Below are 23,952 nucleotides of genomic sequence, written 5' to 3' on the forward strand. Positions count from 1 at the left end.
GCGTCAGCTGGGATCGCCACATCTATCACCACCACTCTCTTCTGCTCTTTGTCCACCACCACTATGTCCGGTTGGTTAGCCAGGATCTGTTTGTCAGTCTGGAAGCTGAAGTCCCACAGAACCTTGGCCCTGTTGTTCTCAGCCACCTTCTGTGGTATGGCCCATTGGGACTTGGGTACTTCTATTCCATACTGGTTGCAGATGTTCCTGTATACTATCCCAGCCAGTTGGTTGTGCCTCTCCATGTACGCTGATCCAGCTAGCATCTTACACTCTGCTACTATGTGCTGGACTGTTTCAGGGGCTTCTTTGCACAGTCTGCATCTTGGGTCTGATCTACTCTGGTAGATCCTGGCCTCTATGGCTCTTGTGCTTATGGCCTGTTCTTGTGCTGCCATGATTAGTGCCTCTGTGCTGTCTGTCAGTCCTGTATTATCCAGCCACTGGTAGGATTTCTTGATATCAGCCACTTCCTCTATCTGACGGTGGTACATGCCATGTAGGGGTTTGTCCCTCCAGGTTGTCTGTTCCTCCTCCTCCTCTACACTCTCATCAGGGTTCTGCTGCCTGAGACATTCACTTAGCAGTTCATCCTTTGGGGCCATCTTTCTGATGTATTCTCGGATTTTCGATGTTTCATCCTGGACCGTGGTCTTGACGCTCACTAGCCCTCGGCCTCCCTCTTTCCACTTAGTGTATAGTCTCTGGGTGCTGGACTTGGGGTGGAACCCTCCATGCATGGTGAGGAGCTTTCTAGTCTTGATATCTGTGGCTTCTATCTCCTCCTTTGGCCAGTTTATGATACCAGCGGGGTATCTGATGACTGGTAGTGCGTACATGTTGATGGCTTGGACCTTGTTCTTACCATTCAGCTGACTTTTCAGGACCTGCCTTACTCTCTGGAGGTATTTGGCTGTGGTTGACTTCCTTGTGGCCTCTTCATGGTTTCCATTAGCCTGTGGGATGCCAAGATACTTGTAGCTGTCTTGGATATCACCTTTGTTGCCCTCTGGTAGGTCAATCCCCTCAGTCCAGATCATCTTGCCTCTCTTTGAGACCATCCGGCCACACTTGTCCAATCCGAATGACATCCCTATGTCATCGCTGTAGATCCGGGTGGTATGGATCAGCGAGTCTATTTCTCGCTCGTTCCTGGCATACAGCTTGATGTCATCCATGTAGAGCAGGTGGCTGATTGTTGCCCCACTACGGAATTGGTACCCATAGCCGCTCTTTGTGATGATCCGACTGAGGGGGTCACGGATGTGAAATCTCCGCGTTTCCGCGGAAATCCGTGTTTTTCAAATTGCCTTTCCGCGTAAAAAATCGTTTTCTGCGTTTTCTAAAATAAAAAAATAAAAAAATAAAAAAATATTCGGTAAAGTCTGGCGCGAAACTTTTCCGGATTTTACTAAGCGGAAGTGACGAAAGCTCCTTACAGCGATCTGATCATTATCGCTGTGTGGAGAGGAGTCGCTATTGTACATGCACTGCTACGGCCGAATCCCATTTCACCCCTTGGACCAACCCCTTGGCCCTTCCCCTCCATTTTGCGCGTTCACGTGAAGGGGTAGGGGTATCCCAATCCCAGTTAACGCGGAGGGGAAGGGGTAGGGCTTCTGTACCCCTCCAAACGGAGATTTTCCTGGAGCTGACTCCGAACGAAGGGGTTTGAGTGATTTCCCACAATGCCATGCGGATTTCAGCGAGATTTCATGCGGATTTCAGAAAGATGGCGGTTCCCGCGGCGAAAGATTGTCATAAATGTATTTTCTCCATTATTTACGTGTTTTAAGTTGTTATCCAGAGGAAACCCGCCGCTTGATTCGCTTTCGAGCTGAGAATGAGCAGCGATTTCTGAAATCCAAGCTGCTGCTAAAAAGCTTTGGGAGTGAGTATTGTTTTCGGTTGCTTGACTGCATACGTTTTGTTCTGTTATTCTCGCTTTTATTGTTTACATGAGTGTTCTGACACCTCATTCTGTCGGATGTGGTGCACAAAGCGCCAAAGATATCCCATTCAGTGGTGTTAGTTAACAAATCACACCCTGCCAGCAGAGATTTCTGCCTCTGGCTCTGACTGTAGCGGCTGGTCGCAGCCAATGACGCATTTGGTCGCGTTTTGCTAACGTAAACGCTGACGGAGGTACGCGATGACATATGCGATCGTTGAAGGGCTATCCCAATACGTAGGGGTTGAATTTCAAGCCCTATCCCTTGTAGCTCAGTTTCAAGGGGAAGGGCCAAGGGGAAGGGGGAGGGGAAGGGGTAGAAATTAGAATTGGGATTGGGCCTAAGTACATGTACTATGAACTGGTGGCAGGGTTTAAATTTTATTGCTAGTTATGTAAGGCCACATAAAATTATATTCTTGTTCCTCATAATCATTACAGCCCGAACCAAAAAAAATTGACCCACCATAAACTTTTTTTTTTACACTGGTAATTTAGTGTCATGCCTCTGAAACCAGAGTCTGCTCCAACCATTCCAATTTTTCGTGTTTTATCCCCCACATAGCAGAAAAATAAAACAAAATAAAAATAAAATAAGCCCGTCCTACCCATTTTGAGGAAAAATAGTGATGAGAAACAAGAAATTATTTTCATATGGCCTAACATGACATTTGTAGTGGTGGTAGTTTGGTATCAATGGTAACATTTTTCAGACTTAAGGCCAGACACGGCACCCCAAACCTGAAACATGACACTTTTTTCTCATTTTCAAAATTTTTTTGTCAAGTTCTGAAACATGTATCACTAAAGCACCATGAAATTTGACCAAAACATTTTTTAAACTGAAATGTGCTAATTTAGAAATTTTACATTTTATGTGCTTAAAATGTCACCATTTTAAGTCCTTTTTACAAAAATTTTCGTGGGGGAGACCCCCCAGACCCCCACCAATGGGAGGGCACACCCTCCCATACCCTCCCCACGACAACTTCGGGGTCGTCTGTTGAGCCTAAAAATTTTCCTCTTTTTTTTAAATTTGTCACTCACATCCCTGGGGGGTTCAGGCCTATGCAGAACAGCAGTGGTGATAGCACATCTCCTTGGTATATGCCGCACTTGATGTTGACTTGGGCAATGGGTTTTGAGTTGGCCTCTAGGGTTGTCTTCCACATTTCCATTGAGTTCTGGATGAAGGTCCTTAGGTTCCTGTTGATCTTATACAGTTCCAGACATTCCAGTATCCGTGTGTGGCATTGAGTCATAGGCTTTCTTGTAGTCAATCCAGGCAGTGCACAGGTTGGTCTGTCTCTTCTTACAGTCTCGGGTGACTGTTCTATCGACCAGTAGCTGGTGCTTGGCTCCTCTGGTGTTACTGCCAATCCCTTTCTGTGCCTCGCTCATGTATTGAGCCACATGCTTACTCATTTTTGCTGCAATGATGCCTGACAGGGCCTTGCATGTTGTGCAGAGACAGGTAATTGGCCGATAGTTGGATGTCCTTCATGATTAGGACTGTCCTGCCTTGGGTTAGCCATTCTGGGTGGGTTTCATCCCTCAGCAGCTGGTTCATCTGTGCTGCTAGGTGTTCATGGAGTGCAGTTAGCTTCTTCAGCCAGTACGTATGGATCATATTGGGGCCTGGTGCTGTCCAGCTCTTCATCTTTGACACTCTTTCTTGGACGTCTGCCATTGAGATGGTTACTGGTTCTTGTTCTGGGAGGTTGCTGTGGTCAGCTCTTAGGTCCACTAACCATTGGGCATCGGTGTTGTGTGATGCCTTTCTTTCCCATATGTCTTTCCAGTATTTTTCCACCTCAGCTCTTGGTGGGTCTGACCGGTTGTTGTTCCCCTGCCACTGAGAGTACACCTTGACTGTTTCAGTGGAGAACAGCTTGTTTATTCTCCTGGCCTCTCCCTCCTTGGTGTATCTCTTCAACCGGGTGGCCAGAGCTGTTAGTCGCAGTTTTGCAGTTTCGAGTGCCTCTGGTATGGAGAGTGAGTTGTACTTCCTGGGTGCCCCTTTATTCACCATGTTCCCTTTCTGTAGTTCAGCTAGCTGGCTAACTTCTCTCCATGCTGCCTTTATCTTGGCCTCTAATCGTCTCTTCCACGGTGGATACTGTTTATGTCCCGAGCCCACCTTGTGTCCAAGCATCTCCATGATTACTGTTGCTGTACTGTGTATCAGCTTGTTGGTCTCAGTGATGGTCTTGAAGACAATCTTGTGGAGATTGTCTTCAGAGCAGCATTCACATCTACTAGTAGATCTTCTGAAGGTACTTGGCAACTCAGCTTCGGTATTCGTCAGGGGCTTCAGGTTTCCAGTTGGGTCACGATCTTCCAGGTCAGCAGCTCTTGTGTTGAGGCTGTTAGCTGTTGGGGCCTGGTACCCAATCTCTGGTTGTGGGGATGATGATGACGTCTCCCCGCTGACCTGTCTTCCTGGCTCCCCCTTGCCGTAGCATCGTTGTTGTATTTCATTAATAAAAAGAGATTAATGAAATACAACATCGTTGAAATGAAATACAACACTGGGCTGTTTCTTTGTTAGCCTTGATTGTGGGTTTCGAAGTATCCAATGGTCCCACATTCGCTGCATGTATCCCCTCTCTCTGGGATTGCTTGTATAGTAGCATTCCAGCAAATCCGTATTTTCTGTCCTCATCCATCGATGTCTTGTTCCAGTAGCCCATTTCTCATCAGTTTGCCCTGGTTCCCTAGCAACTGACACAGACCTTGTTGACCCGGGCAACGTCTGAGCCGGTATGACTCTATCAGTTATGTCTTCACTCATTCCTGAGGTAGGCTGATGTATCATGAGGGGTCTTGCCTAAGGACCCTTACTGGATGATGTTTTGCCCCGACCAGGATTTGAACCCCGATCTCCCATGTCGTAGTCAGTGAGCATTACCACTGTACTATCCAGCTGATATATATATATATATATATATATAGATATATATATATGATATTGTGGCAGTGGGGGTGTGGGCAAGCGCCGGTCTGTGACAGGAGGGCGGAGTCAGGGAAGTTGAGTGGCAGAATCACTACACTTGAGAGCAATTAACCTGTGTTTGTGTGTCTTCCCAGTGACCGTGCCCTATTTAGGGAGGGAGAGCGAGAGCAGAGGAGATCTCTCCCGAACCAGACACCTGATGTGTGTGTGCGCGCGTGTGTCTGTGTGCAACATATTGTGTTAGACTGAAAAGTGTAATAATAAAACTATTTGTTGAACCTGATCTCTGTCCTGCCGTCCTCTGTGCTCCACTCCTCCGTAAGAACTGCTACAGTGGTGCCGAAACCCGGGAATTGGAGCACAGCAGCCTAACAGCCCCATGGAGTCCTCCCCGTTCGCTGAACTGGTCCATGGCCCAGCAACGCCAGCACCAGGCGCTACTCACCCTCTGAAAGGAGCAAGAAGAGCGGTTCGAGGCCCTGGTGTTGGCCCAACAAGAAGATCGGGAGGCGTTCCGGCACCTCCTCCCGTTGGCGGGGTCCACCAGCACTCCGACCGCGGGCCCGTCTCCCCTCACTGTCACTAAGATGGGCCTGCAGGATGAACCCGAGGCGTTCATCACGCTCTTCGGGCAAGTCGCCGAAACCTCGAGGTGGCCGATGGAGCAGCGCGCAGCGTGCCTCCTCCCCTTGCTATTGGGAGAGGCACAGCTGGCCACGTTACAGCTCCCCGCCGACCGCCGGCTGGCCTACGCAGACCTCCACCGGGCCGTCCTCCAGCGCGTGGGGCACACTCCAGAACAGCAGCGCCAGCGCTTCCGCGCGTTGCGCTTGGAGGAAGTCGGCCGGCCGTTCGCGTTTGGCCAGCAGCTCCGGGACGCCTGCTGGCAGTGGCTGAGGGCTGACAACCGCGACGCCGAGGGAATCATCGACCAGGTGGTACTGGAACAGTTCGTCGCTCGCTTGCCGGCAGGAACTGCGGAGTGGGTCCGATGCCACTGCCCGGCGTCGCTGGATCGGGCAGTCGAGCTGGCGGAGGACCATTTGGCGGCTGTCCCGGCAGCAGGACAGCAGATGGCATCTTCTCTTCTCTCCTCTTCTCTCTCTCTCTCTCTCTCTCCCTCCCCCTTCTCCTGTGTCCCGTCCTCTCCCCGTTCCCCCACCGCGGAGGCGGGGGCCGGCACCTCCCCAGCCGGCCCGCAGCACCCGCGGTGCCCTCCCGTTTCTCCCTTCTGTGTCTGTCTCTCCCCCACCTCAGGTGAGTGAGCCCCAGATCACCGGTGCAGAGGGAAAGCCCGGGCCGGTTTGCTGGCGCTGCGGGGAGCCAGGCCACCTTCAACAGCAGTGCACGGCGATGGAGGTGGGCACGGTGGTTCGGATCCCCGACGCGCCAGAGGCCGCCCTCGATCAGGCCGGAGCGTATCGCATACCGGTGAGTATCCAAGGGGCTACATATCAGGCGTTGGTGGATTCTGGTTGTAATCAGACCTCAATTCGCCAAAGCCTGGTTCAAGACGAGGCATTGGGGGGAGCACAAGGGGTGAAGGTGTTGTGTGCACGGGGATGTTCACCGCTACCCTTTGGTGTCGGTCCACATTATTTTCAGAGGGGAAAAATTTATAGTGAAGGCGGCGGTTAATCCTCGCCTTGCCCACTCTTTAATTTTGGGGACTGATTGGCCGGGATTTCGGGGTTTAATGACACGCCTAGTAAAGAGTGCGTCCTGCCATTTGACAGGGGGAGGTCCCGGTGTCGCTTTGGCGGGAGCAGCTGTCACAGAGCCGTCTACGTCATCTCCGCGTCAGAGTGAGGAGCCGCCGGCTCCTCCTCTCTCTATTGGGGAATCCCTCACGGATTTCCCATTAGAGCAGTCGCGAGACGAGACTCTGCGACATGCGTTTGACCAAGTGAGAGTAATCGATGGTCAAACGCTCCAGCCGAACGCCACCCCGTCCTTCCCCTACTTCGCGATTATGAAGGATAGATTATACTGAGTGACGCAGGACACTCAAACTAAAGAGCGAGTCACGCAGCTTTTAATTCCGAAGAGACGCCGGGAATTGGTATTCCAGGCGGCTCACTTTAATCCCATGGCTGGACACTTAGGGCAGGATAAAACACTAGCCTGAATAATGGCCCGATTCTATTGGCCGGGGATTCGCGGCGATGTCCGTAGGTGGTGTACGGCATGCCGCGAATGCCAGTTAGTAAATCCAGTGGTCGTTCCAAAAACGCCTTTGCGCCCTCTTCCATTAATCGAGACCCCATTTGAGAGAATTGGGATGGATCTCGTCGGGCCATTAGATCGGTCAGCACGAGGGTACCGCTTTATATTAGTTCTGGTGGACTATGCAACGCGATACCTGGAAGCCGTGCCTCTGCACAATATCTCAGCACGCAGTATTGCAGAGGCACTCTTCCGCCTCATCTCCCGAGTTGGAATCCCGAAAGAGATTCTGACTGATCAAGGCACTACGTTTATGCCACGAACACTGCGCGAACTGTATGGGTTATTGGGGATTAAGCCGATCCGCACCAGCGTGTATCACCCACAAATGGACGGTTTAGTGGAACGGTTCAACCGCACCCTCAAAAATATTATTAAAAAATTCGTAAGTGAGGACGCACGTAATTGGGATAAGTGGCTCGAACCCTTGTTGTTCTCAGTGCGAGAGGTTCCCAAAGCCTCCACGGGGTTCTCCCCGTTCGAATTATTATATGGGTGTAAGCTGCGCGGCATCCTGGACGTGCTGCGGGAAAATTGGGAGGAGGGACCTTCACAAAGCAAGAACAAAATTCAGTACGTTATGGACCTGCGCACAAAACTCCACACCCTCACCCACCTAACTCAGGAGAATTTGCGGCAGGCCCAGGAACGGCAAGTCCGCCTGTACAACAAGGGTACGTGCCTTAGAGAGTTCACACTGGGAGATAAGGTACTCGTACTGTTGCCCACGTCGAGCTCTAAATTGATCGCCAAGTGGCAAGGACCCTTTGAGGTCACACGGCGGGTCGGGGACGTCGACTACGAGGTGAGGCGAACGGACAGGGGTGGGGTGCTACAGATTTACCACCTCAATCTGCTTAAACTCTGGAACAAGGAGGTCCCCGTGGCATTGGTGTCGGTGGTTCCGGAGAAGGCGGAGCTGGGGCCGGAGGTTCAAAAAGGGACATTGGCATCACATACCTCTCCGGTCCCCTGTGGAGACCACCTCTCCCCGACCGAACTCACGGAGGTCGCCCAGTTGCAGACCGAGTTTTCGGATGTGTTCTCGCCCCTGCCCGGTCGCACTAACCTCATAGAGCACCACATAGAGACACCCCCGGGGGTGGTAGTGCGTAGCCGCCCTTACAGGCTACCCGAACACAAAAAAAAGGTGGTTCGGGAAGAACTTCAGACCATGCTCGAAATGGGCATCATCGAGGAGTTCCACAGTGACTGGAGCAGCCCGGTGGTCTTGGTACCCAAGGCCGACGGGTCGGTCCGGTTCTGTGTGGACTATAGAAAAGTCAACGCGGTGTCTAAATTCGACGCGTACCCAATGCCTCGTATTGATGGGTTGCTCGATTGACTAGGCACGGCTCGCTTTTATTCGACACTGGATTTGACGAAGAGATATTGGCAGATCCCCTTAACTCCACTATCCCGAGAAAAAACGGCCTTTTCCACACCATTTGATTTACACCAATTCGTCACACTTCTGTTTGGGCTGTTTGGGGCACCCACGACGTTTCAGCGGCTGATGGATAGGGTCCTCCGCCCCCACGCCACCTATGCGGCCGCGTATCTAGATGATATAATCATCTATAGTAATGACTGGTTGAGGCACCTTGAACATCTGAGGGCCGTCCTTAGGTCGCTGAGGCGAGCGGGGCTCACAGCTAACCCAAAGAAGTGTGTGATTGGGTGGGTGGAAGTACGGTATCTGGGCTTCCACTTGGGCAACGGGCAGGTGCGTCCCCAAATTAATAAGACGGCAGCGATTGCGGCCTGCCCAAGGCCCAAGACCAAAAAGGGGGTGAGACAGTTCCTGGGGCTGGCTGGCTATTACCGTAGGTTTATCCCTAATTATTCGGACGTCACCAGCCCGCTGACTGATCTCACTAAAAAGGGGGCACCAGATCTGGTCCAGTGGACGGAGCAATGCCAGCGGGCTTTTTCAGAGGTAAAGGCTGCACTGTGTGGGGGGCCACTTTTACACTCCCCTGACTTTTCTCTCCCTTTTGTGTTACAGACCGATGTGTCGGACAGAGGGCTGGGGGCAGTTTTGTCCTGGGAGGTGGAGGGGGAGGACCGCCCCGTCCTCTACATCAGTAGGAAGCTGTCAGTGCGTGAGGGGCGCTACAGCACCATTGAAAAGGAGTGTCTGGCGATCAAGTGGGCGGTCCTCGCCCTCCGTTATTACCTGCTGGGACGCCCTTTCACCCTCTGTTCGGACCACGCGCCCCTCCAGTGGCTCCACCGCATGAAAGATGCCAACGCGTGGATCACCCGTTGGTGTCTGGCACTCCAACCCTTTAATTTCAAGGTGGTCCACAGGCCAGGGGCGCAGATGGTCATGGCGGACTTCCTCTCCCGTCGGGGGGGGGGGGGGGGGGGGGGAGTCGGCTGCGGGCCGGACGGCTGCCCGGCCTGAGTCGGGCGGTGGGGGTATGTGGCAGCGGGGGTGTGGTCAAGCGCCGGTCTGTGACAGGAGGGCGGAGTCAGGGAAGGTGAGTGGCAGAATCACTACACCTGAGAGCAATTAACCTGTGTTTGTGTGTCTTCCCAGTGACCGCGCCCTATTTAGGGAGGGAGAGCGAGAGCAGAGGAAATCTCTCCCGAACCAGACACCTGATGTGTGTGTGCGCGTGTCTGTGTGCAACATATTGTGTTAGACTGAAGTGTAACAATAAAACTATTTGTTGAACCTGATCTCTGTCCTGCCGTCCTCTGTGCTCCACCCCTCCGTAAGAACTGCTACAGATATATATACACACACACAAATGTGTGTGTGTATGTGTGTATATATATATATATATATATATATATAATATAGTGTCTATATATATATATATATATATATATATATATATATATATAGTATATTTACTGTATGTACATGTTATCAGAAAAAAATTAATTTTAGCAGCCACCACATGTACCCATAGTGTAACGCGGCTGTGACAAACCAGACACTCGCGGATTATAAATGAACTCAAGGTTTTAATGAGAGAAGGGTAATCCAGAATCAGAGTACAAAAGCCAGGACAGGTCAAAACCAGGAAATCCAAAACAGTAACAGGGGCTAGACAAATCGTGGTAGAAAAATAGGCAGTAGTCGAGAATCCAGGAATGAAGAGAGACAATCAAGACACAAGGGCTTGGCAAAACTGGAAAAAAAAAACGGAAGGCAAAAAGGGTCATACGCAGAGAAACAATCAATATAATAACACTCAGTAGGTCTCCGAGAAGTGAAGACAATACTGTGCAAAGGACAAGCCAAACAAAGAGGTATAAATACAAAGAAAAACAAAAGGGTTCAGGTGATTGTGATCAGAACTCACGTAAACCACCCCTATGAAGTGGTTCCAGATTGGTTGATGGAGTGCACGCAGTAGTAACTGGTGTGTGTGTGTGTGTGTGTGGGGGGGGGGATTGTGGGAAATGGAGTCCTGAGGGTTGAGGCAGACGGAGGGTGAGGGGACTTTTTTTTGGGGGGGGGGGGGATGGGGTTGTATATTATTAATTTAAAAATGTTTGTGATTTGTATTTTTTTTTACCCTACCACCTACTGTTAAACTCAATTCTTGTGATTATCATTATTATCTCTGTGTGAATATTGTCAATTATGGCCTTCAGCCTTGTTGAAGTCTGTCAAACTCTACTCCACATGTTTTCTATTGATGTGAAACAAGGTTAAACTGGAAGTGAGAACAACTCCTGGTGTGTGTCTCTTGTGAGGTTTTTGGAGAATGTTTTGCCACAGGCTTGTTTTTAGTGTTGGGAGGTTTTGTTTGTTTGTATTAATTAATCGATTGATTGATTGATTGATTGATTGATTGATTGATTGATTGATTGATTGATTGATTTGATTCGGAAGTTTCAGCACAACAGTTACTTTACTGAATGCTTCATGCATGCATGTAACAGCTAAACCAATTAACACAAGCTGGCAAAAAAATGAGGAAATGATCTCGCATGCTTTGCTTCTCCACAGCAAGATACGTAGATATGTCCTAGTGTCTGAATATTGTGCATCCTGGACACGGGAAAACTGGGGAATCAAAATAAAACAAGCCTGTCTTTTAATGGACTCTTTCATATGTGGGGCTTTCAAGTTTTACGTTGTTTTCAGCGTTGGTATTTTCAGAATTGGTGTTGTTTTCTGTACTAAGACCTTTTACAAAAGTTTTGAGATGTGCCTGATGCTTTCAAAATGTCTTGCCTTCCTTTCTTTTTGTGCGGACAACATCACCTATTATGAAGACACATGTTTCTGCATTCCCCATAGCCGGTTGGGTTACATTATTTTTGTTTGCAAAAGAAAACTAGAAAAGAGAGCATTGACTGAGGAATGCCATTCCTACCAAGGACTTTGTGCTTAGCAAAATACAAGAGCATTAAGAACATTTTGGTTAACCTTTTATTCTGTTTTAGTTTTAGTACACTTGTTGCCAGAAGCCAATCAAAGAGTGAGTAATGCATTTTTTGCACTTTTATTTGTTCATGTTGTTTCAATATGTGAAACCACAGTTGCTTTCTTGTGCTGATGTTTGCTCATCCTGTTTTAAGTCTGTTTCTTGGGCTTGAGTTTGTGTTGTACACACATTACTTGGATACACACTTTTTAAGTATTAGTTCCCTTTTTATTGGCATGGGGTGTTGTCTATGAACAGCCTGCAAATTGCCTGAGGAAATACAATTGCCATGTGATTTTTGGTTTATTGTTCATGTTAAGGTCAGAAATAAAGAGATGTGCCATGTACTTGCTGCACACTGGTGTCCTGTTCACTTTGTGTCATTTATTACTACATAACAACTGGTTACCTTTTTCACAAATATCATGCTGCCTTAGCTTCGCAGACAACAGCATGCTACTGGTGCTTTGAATGCCAGTGTCAGTAGAGGTTTTGTGAACACACAGAACTAAGGTCTGTGAACATTTGAGTCTTTTTTTTAGGCTCAACTGTTTAACCTCCCCTACTTGACTGGTTTTACTCTTATCTCTCGGGCCGCACTCAGTTCATCCAACTCGAATCCTTCAGATCCCAGTCATCCCCCGTTTCCTCAGGTGTGCCCCAGGGATCTGTCCTGGGACCCCTTCTCTTCATTATTTATCTTCTTCCGCTTGGCAATATATTCCGTAAATTCAATATCCATTTCCACTGCTATGCGGATGACACCCAGCTCTATCTATCCAGCAAACCAAATTCCACGTTCCCGCCCTCTTCCCTTTCTAACTGCTTATCTGAAATAAAATCCTGGTTCACCTCAAACTTCCTAAAACTTAACAGCGACAAAACTGAAATTCTTCTTCTTGGCACAAAATCCACACTATCCAAAGTTGACAGTTTCTCAATCACAATCGACAGCTCCTTAGTTTTCCCCTCCCCTCAGGTTAAGGGTCTGAGTGTCATCCTCGATAGCTCATTATCTTTTCAATCTCACATCAGTAATATAACCCGGTCTGCATATTTCCATCTTCGTAATATTAATCGTCTCCGCCCTTCCCTCACCCCCCATACCACGTCTATCCTTGTTCACAGCCTTGTCACCTCCCGTATTGATTATTGTAATTCTCTTCTTTTTGGCCTCCTTCACAAACCCCTCCAAAAGCTTCAACTGGTCCAGAATGCAGCCACTTGCATTATCTCAAACTCCCTCATTCTACCACATTATCCCTGTCCAACAACAATTCTACTGGCTCCCAGTTAAGTACAGAATTGACTTCAAAATTCTCCTTTACACATTCAAGGCCATCCACAATCTTGCCCCCCCCCCATGTCAAATCTCCTCCCTATCGCAACTTCCTCCCGTTCGCTCAGATCCTCCTCTTCCACTCACCTCACCATGCCCTCTGCACGCCTTAGCACCATGGGGAGCAGAGCTTTCAGCCACTCTGCTCCTAAACTCTGGAACTCCCTCCCACTTGATATCCGTAACATTGACTCTCTTCCTTTTTTCAAATCTAGACTCAAAACTTACCTGTTCAAAATAGCCTATTCTTTGTAATTTGCATTGTTTTTCTCTCTTTTTTTTCTTATTTTTGCTGTTCAGTTAATTTTTTTCCATTTCATATTGTGTAGTTTTTATGTGGTGTTTATTTTATCTGTTTTATTCTTGTAAAGTGTCCTTGAGTGTCATGAAAGGCGCTTATAAATAAAATGTATTATTATTATTATTATTATTACTTTAATGTAGTAAGTTCTAGTCCATTTTAGATAGCCCTTCATTTTCTGGTAAGAGATCACTTTTGCATAGCAGCATCAGTATTATAAATATTTTAATAAGGCCTAGATATGTTATTGTGCAGCCCTAATGGTCAAAAAGACATGTTTAGCTCAATTGCTGCTCTCCTGTTTTTCTTTTCTCTAGACAGCTTTGGCAATTATCTATGTGAAATAAAAGGCTGTGAATACATCAATTTGGAACCATCAGACGTAACTGTGGTGAGTAGATGCTTCTGTTTGTAACTGCTCAGTTCTAGCTAATGTGAGTGGTTTTTTTTAATGTTATTGCTGCAGGTTGGTGCCAATAAAATCTTGGTAATTTTTGTTTGTCTATCTGTCAAGAACTCTATAATATGAAATACAGTGCTACTTGAAAGTTTGTGAACCTTTTTAGAATTTTCTATATTTCTGCATAAATGTGACCTAAAACAACATCAGATTTTCACACAAGTCCTAAAAGTAGATAAAGAGAACCCAGTTAAACAAATGAGACAAAAATATTATACTTGGTCATTTATTTATTGAGGAAAATGATCCAATATTGCATATCTGTGAGTGGCAAAAGTATGTGAACCTCTAAGATTAGCAGTTAATTTGAAGGTGAAATTAGAGTCAGGTGTTTTCAATCAATGGAATGACAATCAGGTGTGAGTAGGCACCCTGTTTTATTTAAAGAACAGGGATCTATCAAAGTCTGATCTTCACAACACATGTTTGTGGAAGTGTATCATGGAATGAACAAAGGAGATTTCTGAGGACCTCAGAAAAAGCGTTGTTGATGCTCATCAGGCTGGAAAAGGTTACAAAACCATCTCTAAAGAGTTTGGACTCCACCAATCCACCATCAGACTGACTGTGTACAAATGGAGGAAATTCAAGACCATTGTTACCCTCCCCAGGAGTGGTTGACCAACAAGGATCACTCCAAGAGCAAGGCATGTAATAGTCGGTGAGGTCACAAAGGACCCCAGGGTAACTTCTAAGCAATTGAAGGCCTCTCTCACATTGGCTAATGTTCATGAGTCCACCATCAGGAGAACACTGAACAACAATGGTGTGCATTGCAGGGTTGCAAGGAGAAAGCCACTGCTCTCTAAAACGAACATTGCTGCTCATCTGCAGTTTGCTAAAGATCATGTGGACAAGCCAGAAGTTTAAGTTCAAAGTGTTTGTCATATGCACAGTAAGGACATGTCCATTTGCACAATGAAATTCTTAATTTGCTGTCCACCATGAATGCCAATTACAAATAAATAAATAAATAAATAAATAGGCGGAAGAACTAATACAAAGTAAGGCAATATAGTGCAAAAATAAAGCAAAAGCAACAAAAACATCCAGTGTTGTACAAAATAAAGGTTAAATGTAGTGCAAAATAGGTATTGTAATACAAAAATAAGGCAATGATCACATGTAGCAGCAGAAGGGCAGTAATGTGTGGCAAGGGAGTAACTTTGATTTTGACATTGGTGGGGACACAAAAGTGATCCAAGGCAGAGCTTCCGAAAGGTGTTTTTTTTTTTTTTTCCCATTAGCAATCATAATTTCATGTCATGCAGATCTTATAGATTAACGAGTGCAGCCGTGGCCTAAACGAGTGCAGCCGTGGTTAGGGAGTTGGTCTTTGGGTCCCAGGGTTGCAGGTTCAAATCCCACCCTTACCTCTCCCTACATCTCCATCCATGGCTGAAGTGCCCTTGAGCAACCTAACCCAACATTGCTCCAGGGACTGTAACCAATACCCTGTACCAAAATAGTAACAGTAAGTCGCTTTGGATAAAAGCGTCAGCTAAACGTAATGTAACGTCATGTAATGAAAGTCAAGAAGGCAACTTCAGAGTTCTCAGCTTTACTCATGCAGGATGTTAAGGGCTGCAAAAGTGCAACATACTGTCAATTAACATACATCAAGAACATTGAAACACACAACTACAACATGTAAGTACACATAAATGAAATATAAATGTGTTGGTTACTGATACTCAAACATAAACACAAGCAAATTAGTTTACACTGGTTGCTCCTATTTGAAAGAACCAAACACATGCCTACGCCTGTCTGTAACAGACTGCTGGCAGATTTCTGTCAGGTCAGCATTCCTTTTCTCTGCAGCTATGCAGTAGCCTAGCTCTGATGCGTCACGTTGCTAAACCTGCCTAAGGAGCCGCAGCAATACTTTTATGAAGGGTTTCCATCCATCAAAAGGATTTTGTTGAGTTTTTAAAGCTCGACGGAAACCCTGCACTTACATTCTTGACTTTGAAGAAGAATGAATGAATGTCTCATTTCTTGGGAGGGGGGCCATCATCCACGACACTCAAGTCAGCATGCAAGTCGTAGGGCAAGCATGCATGGACATCGAAGTCCAGCTCAATTTGTAGGCTGACGGAGAGTGGGGGGTGCGTGGGGTAGGTCAGGTGTGTACGTGTGAGATACGGGGGGTTGATGGATGGGTAGTCACGGCTGCTGTGGGAAGTGTGCTGCTTTTACAGCAGATGGAGTGACAGCTGGGATAGCCAACCATGTAAGTTAGTGAGAAACAGGTAGCTAATCAGAGAATGATATCTACGTTAGAGGGGGGATTATTAGCAGTGTCATACATTTAACCCTTTGTGTGCCATATAATCATTGCTCAGGTTAGGACATCGGTTTTATTGATCATGATTACACAGTAGCGGCTGAATATTGGTAGGGACACGTCCCTAGCGTCCCTACCCAAAATTACACCCTAGATGTGCGAATGTGCAAACAATGTAACCAGACGTAAACAGTCAAGGAAACGGCAGAAAAATGGTAGTAATGTGCAAATATGTGCAGACAATGTAATCAGATGTAAACGGTCAAGGAATAGCAGCAAAAAGGGCAGTAATGTGCAAACAAATGTAAACAGTCAAAGACAGTTTACAGGGATGTAATCCTTGGTTATAGACTCTTGTCAGCTGTTCAGGAGTCTGATGACGGTGGGAAAGAAAGTGTTCTTTAGTCTGACAGTCTTACATTTCAGACTTCTGTACCTCCGGCCTGAGGGTAGGAGTGTGAACAGTCCGTGCTGGGGGTGGGTGGGGTCTTTGAGGATGGAGGCAGCTCTCCTGTGGACTCTGCGGTGGTAGATGCTCTGCAGAGAGGGCAGTGGAGTTTTGGTGATCCTCTCAGAAGTCTTCACCACCCTCTGCAGGCATTTGCAGTCCATTGCTGTAGTGCTGCTGTACCACACAGTGATGCAGTTGGTCAGAATGCTCTCAATCACGCAGCTGTAGAAGTTGCTGAGGATCTTGGGTGACATACCAAACTTCCTCAGCCTCCTCAGAAAGTACAGCCGCTGTTGAGCCTTCCTAACCAGCTGTGTGGTATGTGTCCATGTGAGGTCCTCACTGATGTGAACACCCAGGTATTTGAAGCTGCTCACCCTCTCCACCTCAAGCTCCCGGATGAACAGCGGCCGATGAGGTCTCCTCTCCTTCCTCATGTCCACTATCATCTCCTTCGTCTTGTCCGTGTTGAGGGTGAGGTTGTTGTCCTCATACCATGACACCAGACTGACCACCTCCCTCCTGTAGGCTGTTTCGTCACTGCCAGTGATGCATCCCATCACTGCGGTGTCATCTGCGAACTTCAGGATGATGTCCTTGTGGGAGGCAACACAGTCATGGGTGAAACAGAGTATAGAGGATGGGGCTGAGGATGCATCCCTGTGGAGTGCCAATGTTTGTGGTGATGCTGGATGAAGTCCTATTACCAATCCTGACAGTCTGGGGCCTGCCAGTCAGGAAGTCAATGAGTCAGTCACAGAGGGTGGGGTGCAAACCAAGTGTGGACAGTTTATGGATGAGTTTGTGGAGGATGACTGCGTTGAAGGCAGAGTTGTAGTCAACAAAGAGCATCCTGATGTAAGAGTCTTTTGTTTTCCAGGTGGGAGAGGGCATAATGGAGGGCAGCAGCGATGGCATCTGAGGTGGACCTGTTGGGCCTGTAGGCATACTGCAGGGGGTCCAGGGTTTCCGGTATGTTGTTCTGAATGTGGGCCAGTACCACGCTCTCAAAGAAGGCTATTGGAAAAATGTTTTGTGGACAGATGAAACCAAAATAGAAATTTTTGGTTTAAATGGGAAGCGTTATGTTTGGAGAAAGGAAAACACTGCATTCCAGCATAAGAACCTTATCCCATTTGTGAAACATGGTGGTGGTAGTATCATGGTTTGGGCCTGTTTTGCTGCATCTGGGCCAGGACGGCTTGCCATCATTGATGGAACAATGAATTCTGAATTATACCAACAAATTCTAAAGGAAAATGTCAGGACATCTGTCCATGGACTGAATCTCAAGAGAAGGTGGGTCATGCAGCAAGACAATGACCCTAAGCACACAAGTTGTTCCACCAATCAATCCAAAGACATGCAGGTTAGGTTAATATGGGACAGCCTTGGGCTGAGGTGCCCTCGAGTGAGGTACCTAACTCCCAACTGCTCCCCGGGCGCTGTTAGCATGGCTGCCCACTGCTCTGGGTATTTGTGTGTGCTCATTGCTCACGTGTGAGTGCATGTGTGTGTTCACTGCTTCAGATGGGTTAAATGCAGAAAGGAAATTTCACAAGTGTGTGATGAATAAAGTTGTTCATTCATTCATTCATTCATTCATTCAAAGAATGGTTAAACCAGAATAAAATTAATGTTTTGGAATGGCCAAGTTAAAGTCCTGATCTTAATCCAATCGAATGTTGTGGAAGGACCTGAAGTGAACAGTTCATGTGAGGAAACCCACCAACATCCCAGAGTTGAAGCTGTTCTGTACGGAGGAATAGGTTAAAATTCCTCCAAGCCAGTGTGCAGGACTGATCAACAGTTACCGGAAACGTTTAGTTGTAGTTATTGCTGCACAAAGGGGTCACACCAGATACTGAAAGCAAAGGTTCACATACTTTTGCCACTTAGATATGTAATATTGGATCATTTTCCTCAATAAATAAATGACCAAGTATAATATTTTTTGTCTCCATTTGTTTAACTTGGCTCTCTTTATCTACTTTTAGGACTTGTGTGAAAATCTGATGTTTTAGGTCATATTTATGCAGAAATATAGAAAATTCTAAAGGGTTCACAAACTTTCAAGCACCACTGTAAAACCACATGCAATTCACTGAATGTTAAGAATAATACAAGGTCATAAATTCAAGCCTTTTTAAAATTATCAACAAATTAATCACATTTTAATCACACAGTAACGCATTTACCTGCGACCCTGTAGGACAGGATAAAATGGCTAGAGATAATGTCGATGGGTGGTAACGCATTTACATTTTAACATTTTCAAATTCATTTTATCTTCTTGTAGATAAACTGCTTTCTACTGGAGTGTGTCCTGTTAATCTGGGTCTTTAAATGCCCTTTTTATTTTATCTAATTATCATGTATATGAAGCCAGAGGAATGCCTGTAGCTTGTTGTCCTTCACAGTCTCATCTCAGGCCCTGTCCACACGGCAACGGATTCAGGTGACTCCGATACAATTGCTTATCGTTTCGGCCTGGCGTCCACACGGCACCGGCGTTTTGGGTGCCCAAAACGCAATCTTTTTGAGAACGGGTTCCAGAGTGGAAAGATCTGGCAACGTTGCCGTTGTGAAGTCATCTGGATGAGTAGAACGGATTTGTTTACGATGACATCATAACCACATGACTGTGAGTGCTTCACGCCGGGTAGAAGTGTAACGAATATCACCAGGATATCACCAGGAAAAAGCCTTACAGAGCACTAGTGAGAGTGAAACACGAGCTTGGATATTATTATTATTATTATTATTATTATTATTATTATTATGTTCAGTGTTAGTTCACAGTAGTAATGCAAGAAGCAGAATAGTGACAGTAATAGTGAACCAAAAACATGCAATTGTACAAACACTGCAGCTCTACAGTAAAATATTCATTTATGAAATGGTCTGATTCTTAACACCAGTAGTGCCAATGATCTTCTCATTGCGATGCGATGCGAGTTGTTAACAAATCCTATAACTTGGTTCATGAAACGCACTTACAAAATATTTTCACTGTGAATATTTATTGTGTAATGGTGCAAAGTGAGAGAGAGAGAGAGAGAGAGAGAGACTCTGCCCTTAGGGCAGAGTCAATCCCGTCAGCAAAAATAGGGAAAAAAAGGAGCGATCTCACCTCTTCAGATGTTGGTTTTAGTCCTACAATACATTCCTCAAAAAGGGCGTAGAGGAGCAAATTAATCCATCAACGTGTAGCATTCAATTTATTCCGGACCATTAAAGACGCCGCCTTCCGCATAGAATCATACGTCATCCTCGCCGCCATATTGGATAGGTCAAAGCGGAGAATAAAGATTCATGCGCTGCCTTTAACTGTACCAACAGGTTTACCATCCAAACGAGATCACATGGGATTACCTTTCACAGGTGAGAAACAACAAATTAATCCATCAACGTGTAGTATTCAATTTATTCCGGACCATTAAAGACGCCGCCTTCCACATAGAATCATACGTCATCCTCGCCGCCATATTGGATAGGTCAAAGCGGAGAATAAAGATTAGCTGCGTTTAACTGTACCAACAGGTTTGCCGTCCAAACGAGATCACATGGGATTACCTTTCACAGGTGAGACTGGAAAAATACTTTTCATTGTATTTGGTCATTATAATGTAATTTTACGAACAGATTTTCCTGACTTTGTGGCTAATATGAAGTCTCGCGCATAATAGTTTATGTGCATGCATCCTTACTTCTTCTATTGTTCTGGTGTCTCCGAAGGGACCGTCTTACAGCACCCCTAGAGGTGTGGCATGTGTATTGCATCGTTTTCAGCAAGCGTTGCGTTGCCATATGGACCTGATATTTTACTGATCGTTGCCCATTTGGACGTGATATATTTTTAAATAACATCTCGTTGCCGTTGTCGTGTGGATGTAGCCTTATTATCTCTAGCCACTTCATCCTGTTCTACAGGGTCGCAGGCAAGCTGGAGCCTATCCCAGCTGACTACGGGTGAAAGGCAGGGTTCACCCTGGACAAGTCGCCAAGTCATCACAGGGCCGACACATAGACACAGACAACCATTCACATTCACACCTACGGTCAATTTAGAGTCACAAGTTAACCTAACCTGCATGTCTTTGGACTGTGGGGGAAACTGGAGCACCCTGAGGAAACCCATGCAGATACGGGGAGAACATGCAAACTCCACACAGAAAGGCCCTCGTCGGCTACGGGGCTCGAACCCGGACCTTCTTGCTGTGAGGCGACAGCACTAACCACTACACCACCATACCGTCCTTCACAGTACAAAACTTATTTGGATGTCTCAGTTTTCTAATGTTGTCTAGAGAAGGAGGAGATTGATGTTCTGAAAAGGGCGAATATTTTCAACACTTAACAGAATGTGACAGTTTGTAAGCCAAATGACCAGTTTTTAGCTCATCTCAATGAGCTATTGCCACAGTGTGATGTCCGTTGTCCACGATTCAGTTAAATCCTATCTTCTCCATCAGTTCTCCAGGGATTTCTGTTCTGATTTGTTGGTTTTGTTTGAAATAACTCGTCACTCCACACAAAACTTGGTCGTGGCTTTGTCAAATTTTTTTCCTAATGAGTTAGTAATTAGGCCAAATTAACTAATTTTCCAGGCCTCTCACTAGAATTGTATCCCCTCTCTCATTTCTCATCCAATTCCTGTTCTGATTGATGTTTTGGGTAGATCTGCCCTTGAGGAACAAAACTTAGTTGTTTGTTTTTCTTGATCTTTCCTGTTGTAAACAATTTGTTTACAACTTTGTTGATTTTCAGTTAAATCGCATCTCCCTCTGTTCTCAATGGATTTCAGTTCTGATTGTTTCGTTTGAAAGAACTAGTCATTCTGCACAACACTTGGTCATTGTATTGTCAAATTTTTGCTAACGAACTGCTAATTAGGTCAACTTCACAAATTTTGGGACTTCTCATTAGAATTGTATCTCCTCTTACAGTTCTCACCTGATTTCAGTTCTGATTGATGTTTTGGGTAGAGCTTCCCGCGGGGAACAAAACTTGGTTGTTTGCTGATTTTCTTGTTGTAAACAATTTGTTTACAACTTTGTTTATTTTCAGTTAAATTGTCTCCTCCCTCAGTTCACAATGGATTTTAGTTCTGCTTGTTTTATTTGAAAGAACTAGATCTTCTGCACAAAACGTGGTCCTTTTATTGTCAATTTTTTGCTAATGAATTAGTAATTGGGTCATCTTAACAAATTTTCTTTTGAACTAGAATTGTATCTCCTCTCTCATTTATCATGTGAATTCAGTTCTGATTGTTTTGGGTAGCTCTTCCCTTGGGGAACAAAATTTAATACTTTGTTGATTTTCCTGTTGTAAACAATTTGTTGTGGAAGTTGGTTCTCTCACATTGTCACATTTCAGTTCTGTTTGATGTTTTGGTAGTCATGGTTGTTTTGATGGCAGGCCAGATATATTGCTCCATCCTTGATTTTCTGGTCTCTGTTTAATCAGGAATCTGCTCAACTGTTATTTGCTGTATCAATTATGCCCGATCGGTCATTTATCACTGCTTCAGTTTATTACTTCAAAATACACATGTTGGTTTTGCTTAATAAAAGGACACTGTGCTCTCGGAAATTATCCCCTTGAGCTCTACTCTCCTGTATTCCTACATGCTTGACAGTGTGTCATATTGGCCATTTGTCACCATGAATGACAGTATAGGAGGATTCAGTCAAGGGACAAGTAGTTACCGAATTCTTAATCTCTTCTCTTGCCATGAGTTGAAAAATATTCCTCCAGTAGGAATAGAGGAAGGTTGAATCTTAAAAAAAAAAAAAAAAAGACACTCATGGACAAGAGCTGAGAACACTGGACTGTTGAACTGTTACTATGCAAGTAACATGCAAATGATGAGGGACCAATGGATGTTTTGATATTCAACATCTACAGTAACACCAAAATAACTAGTAACTCAATGTTCCAATATCTACAAACAGCATCACAACTAGAGATTGATGAGATGAATCACAAATACCATGTTGGGGGTTATCATCATCCCCACACTTGGAGATTGAGACTGGGAACCCCCCAGCAACACATCCTTGTGAGCAAGAGCTTAATGCACACACAGCTGACCTGAAATTGAAGACCATAACAAAGCTGAAGCCAGGAAAGTGTTCTCTGCTCACCCATCAAAAGTGATTGAAGGTCGGACAGTCCTGATCCTGAAGGACCCACAGAAGGGAGCAGCCCCTTCCAACTACCGCCCGATAACCTGCCTCTGCACAACATGGCCGCTCCTGTCTGGCATCATAGTGGATGAGTAGGCACATGACTCAATACATGACTCAATACATAAGTGAGGCCCAGAAAGGAATTTGTAGGAACACCAGAGGAGCAAAACATCAGCTACTGGTAGACAATGCAGTAGCTCAAGACTGCACAACCAGACAGAGCAATCTGTGCACTGCCTGGACTGACTACAAGAAAGCCTATGACTTGATGCCCCACACATGTCTCTTGAAATGCTTGAAACTATACATCAACAGGATTCTCAGAACCTTCATTGAAGCTGTGGAAAACAACCCTAGAGGCCAACTTCAAGCCAATAACACAGGTCACCATCAAGTGTGGCATATACCAAGATGCCCTGTCCCCACTGCTGTTCTGCATAGGATTGAACCCCCTCAACCAGATCATCACCCAGAGCGGCTATGGATACAGACTGTGAAATGGAGCCACCTCCTCTACATGGATATCGGGCTGTATGCCAGGACTGAACAAGACATCGACTCACTGATCCACACCACCAGGATCTACAGCAACAGCATCGAAATGTCATTCAGACTAGATAGGTGTGCCCGGATGATAACAAGGAGAGGGAAAGCAGTCAGAACTGAGGGGATGGTGCTACCAGATGGCATAATAGGAGACGTGGGACAGCTACAAGTAGCTTGGAATCTCAGTCAAATGGCAACCATGAAAAGGCCACTAGGAAAGTAGCAACAGCCAAATACCTAATAGAAGGTAAGGCAAGTCCTGAGAAGTTAGCTGAAGGGGGAGAACAAGGTTGAGGCCATCAACACCTACTTCCTGCCAGTCATCAGATACCCTGCTGGCATAATAAGCTGGCCAAAGGAGGAGATGGAGGCTATCAACAACAGGATAAGAAAACTCTTGACAATGGATTTGGGGTGAGATCCTCTGTACAGCATCCTGAGGTTGTACGTTAAAAGAAACGAAGGAGGCAGAGGAATAGGGAGTGTCAGAGCCACTATCCAGGATGAAACAACAAAGATCCATGAGTGCATCAGGGAAATGTGCCTGAATGGTGAAGTGCTTAGTGTGTAACTTGGGCAGCAGAAATCTGAGAAGGAAGTGCAAGAGGAACCATCATGGAAAGACAAACCACTGCACAGGATGTACCATCAGCAGATAGAAGTGGCTGATGTTGAAAAATCTTACCAGTGGCTGGATAAAGCTGGACTGGAAGAGGGCACAGAGGCACTAATCATAGCTGCACAGGAACAGGCCCTAAGCACAAGATCAGTAGAGGCAGAACCCCAGGTGTAGACCGTGCAAAGATGCCCCTGAGACAATCCAGCACATAACAGTAGGTTGCAA

At 46.0% G+C, this 23,952-nt stretch overlaps 1 protein-coding gene across 19 annotated transcripts in view; it reads left to right on the forward strand.

The window, feature by feature from the left end:
• Positions 1-23,952, forward strand: part of rapgef6 (Rap guanine nucleotide exchange factor (GEF) 6) — a 721,150-nt gene that overhangs the window by 94,639 nt on the left and 602,559 nt on the right. For 18 of the 19 annotated variants that reach the window (XR_009655729.1, XM_060935824.1, XM_060935835.1 and 15 more), the window contains one exon: positions 13,485-13,558. Coding sequence is in view for 11 of the 19 variants with exons in the window: in XM_060935824.1 (XP_060791807.1) it covers positions 13,485-13,558 (74 nt within the window). In the remaining 8 variants the exon portion in view is untranslated. Of the gene's footprint in view, positions 1-13,484; positions 13,559-18,831; positions 19,013-23,952 lie in introns of those variants that run through there. The other variant, XM_060935829.1, reaches the window with a different exon arrangement.

This window comes from Neoarius graeffei, chromosome 12 (assembly GCF_027579695.1).
Source record: "Neoarius graeffei isolate fNeoGra1 chromosome 12, fNeoGra1.pri, whole genome shotgun sequence".
Classification (NCBI taxonomy): Eukaryota; Metazoa; Chordata; class Actinopteri; order Siluriformes; family Ariidae; genus Neoarius; species Neoarius graeffei.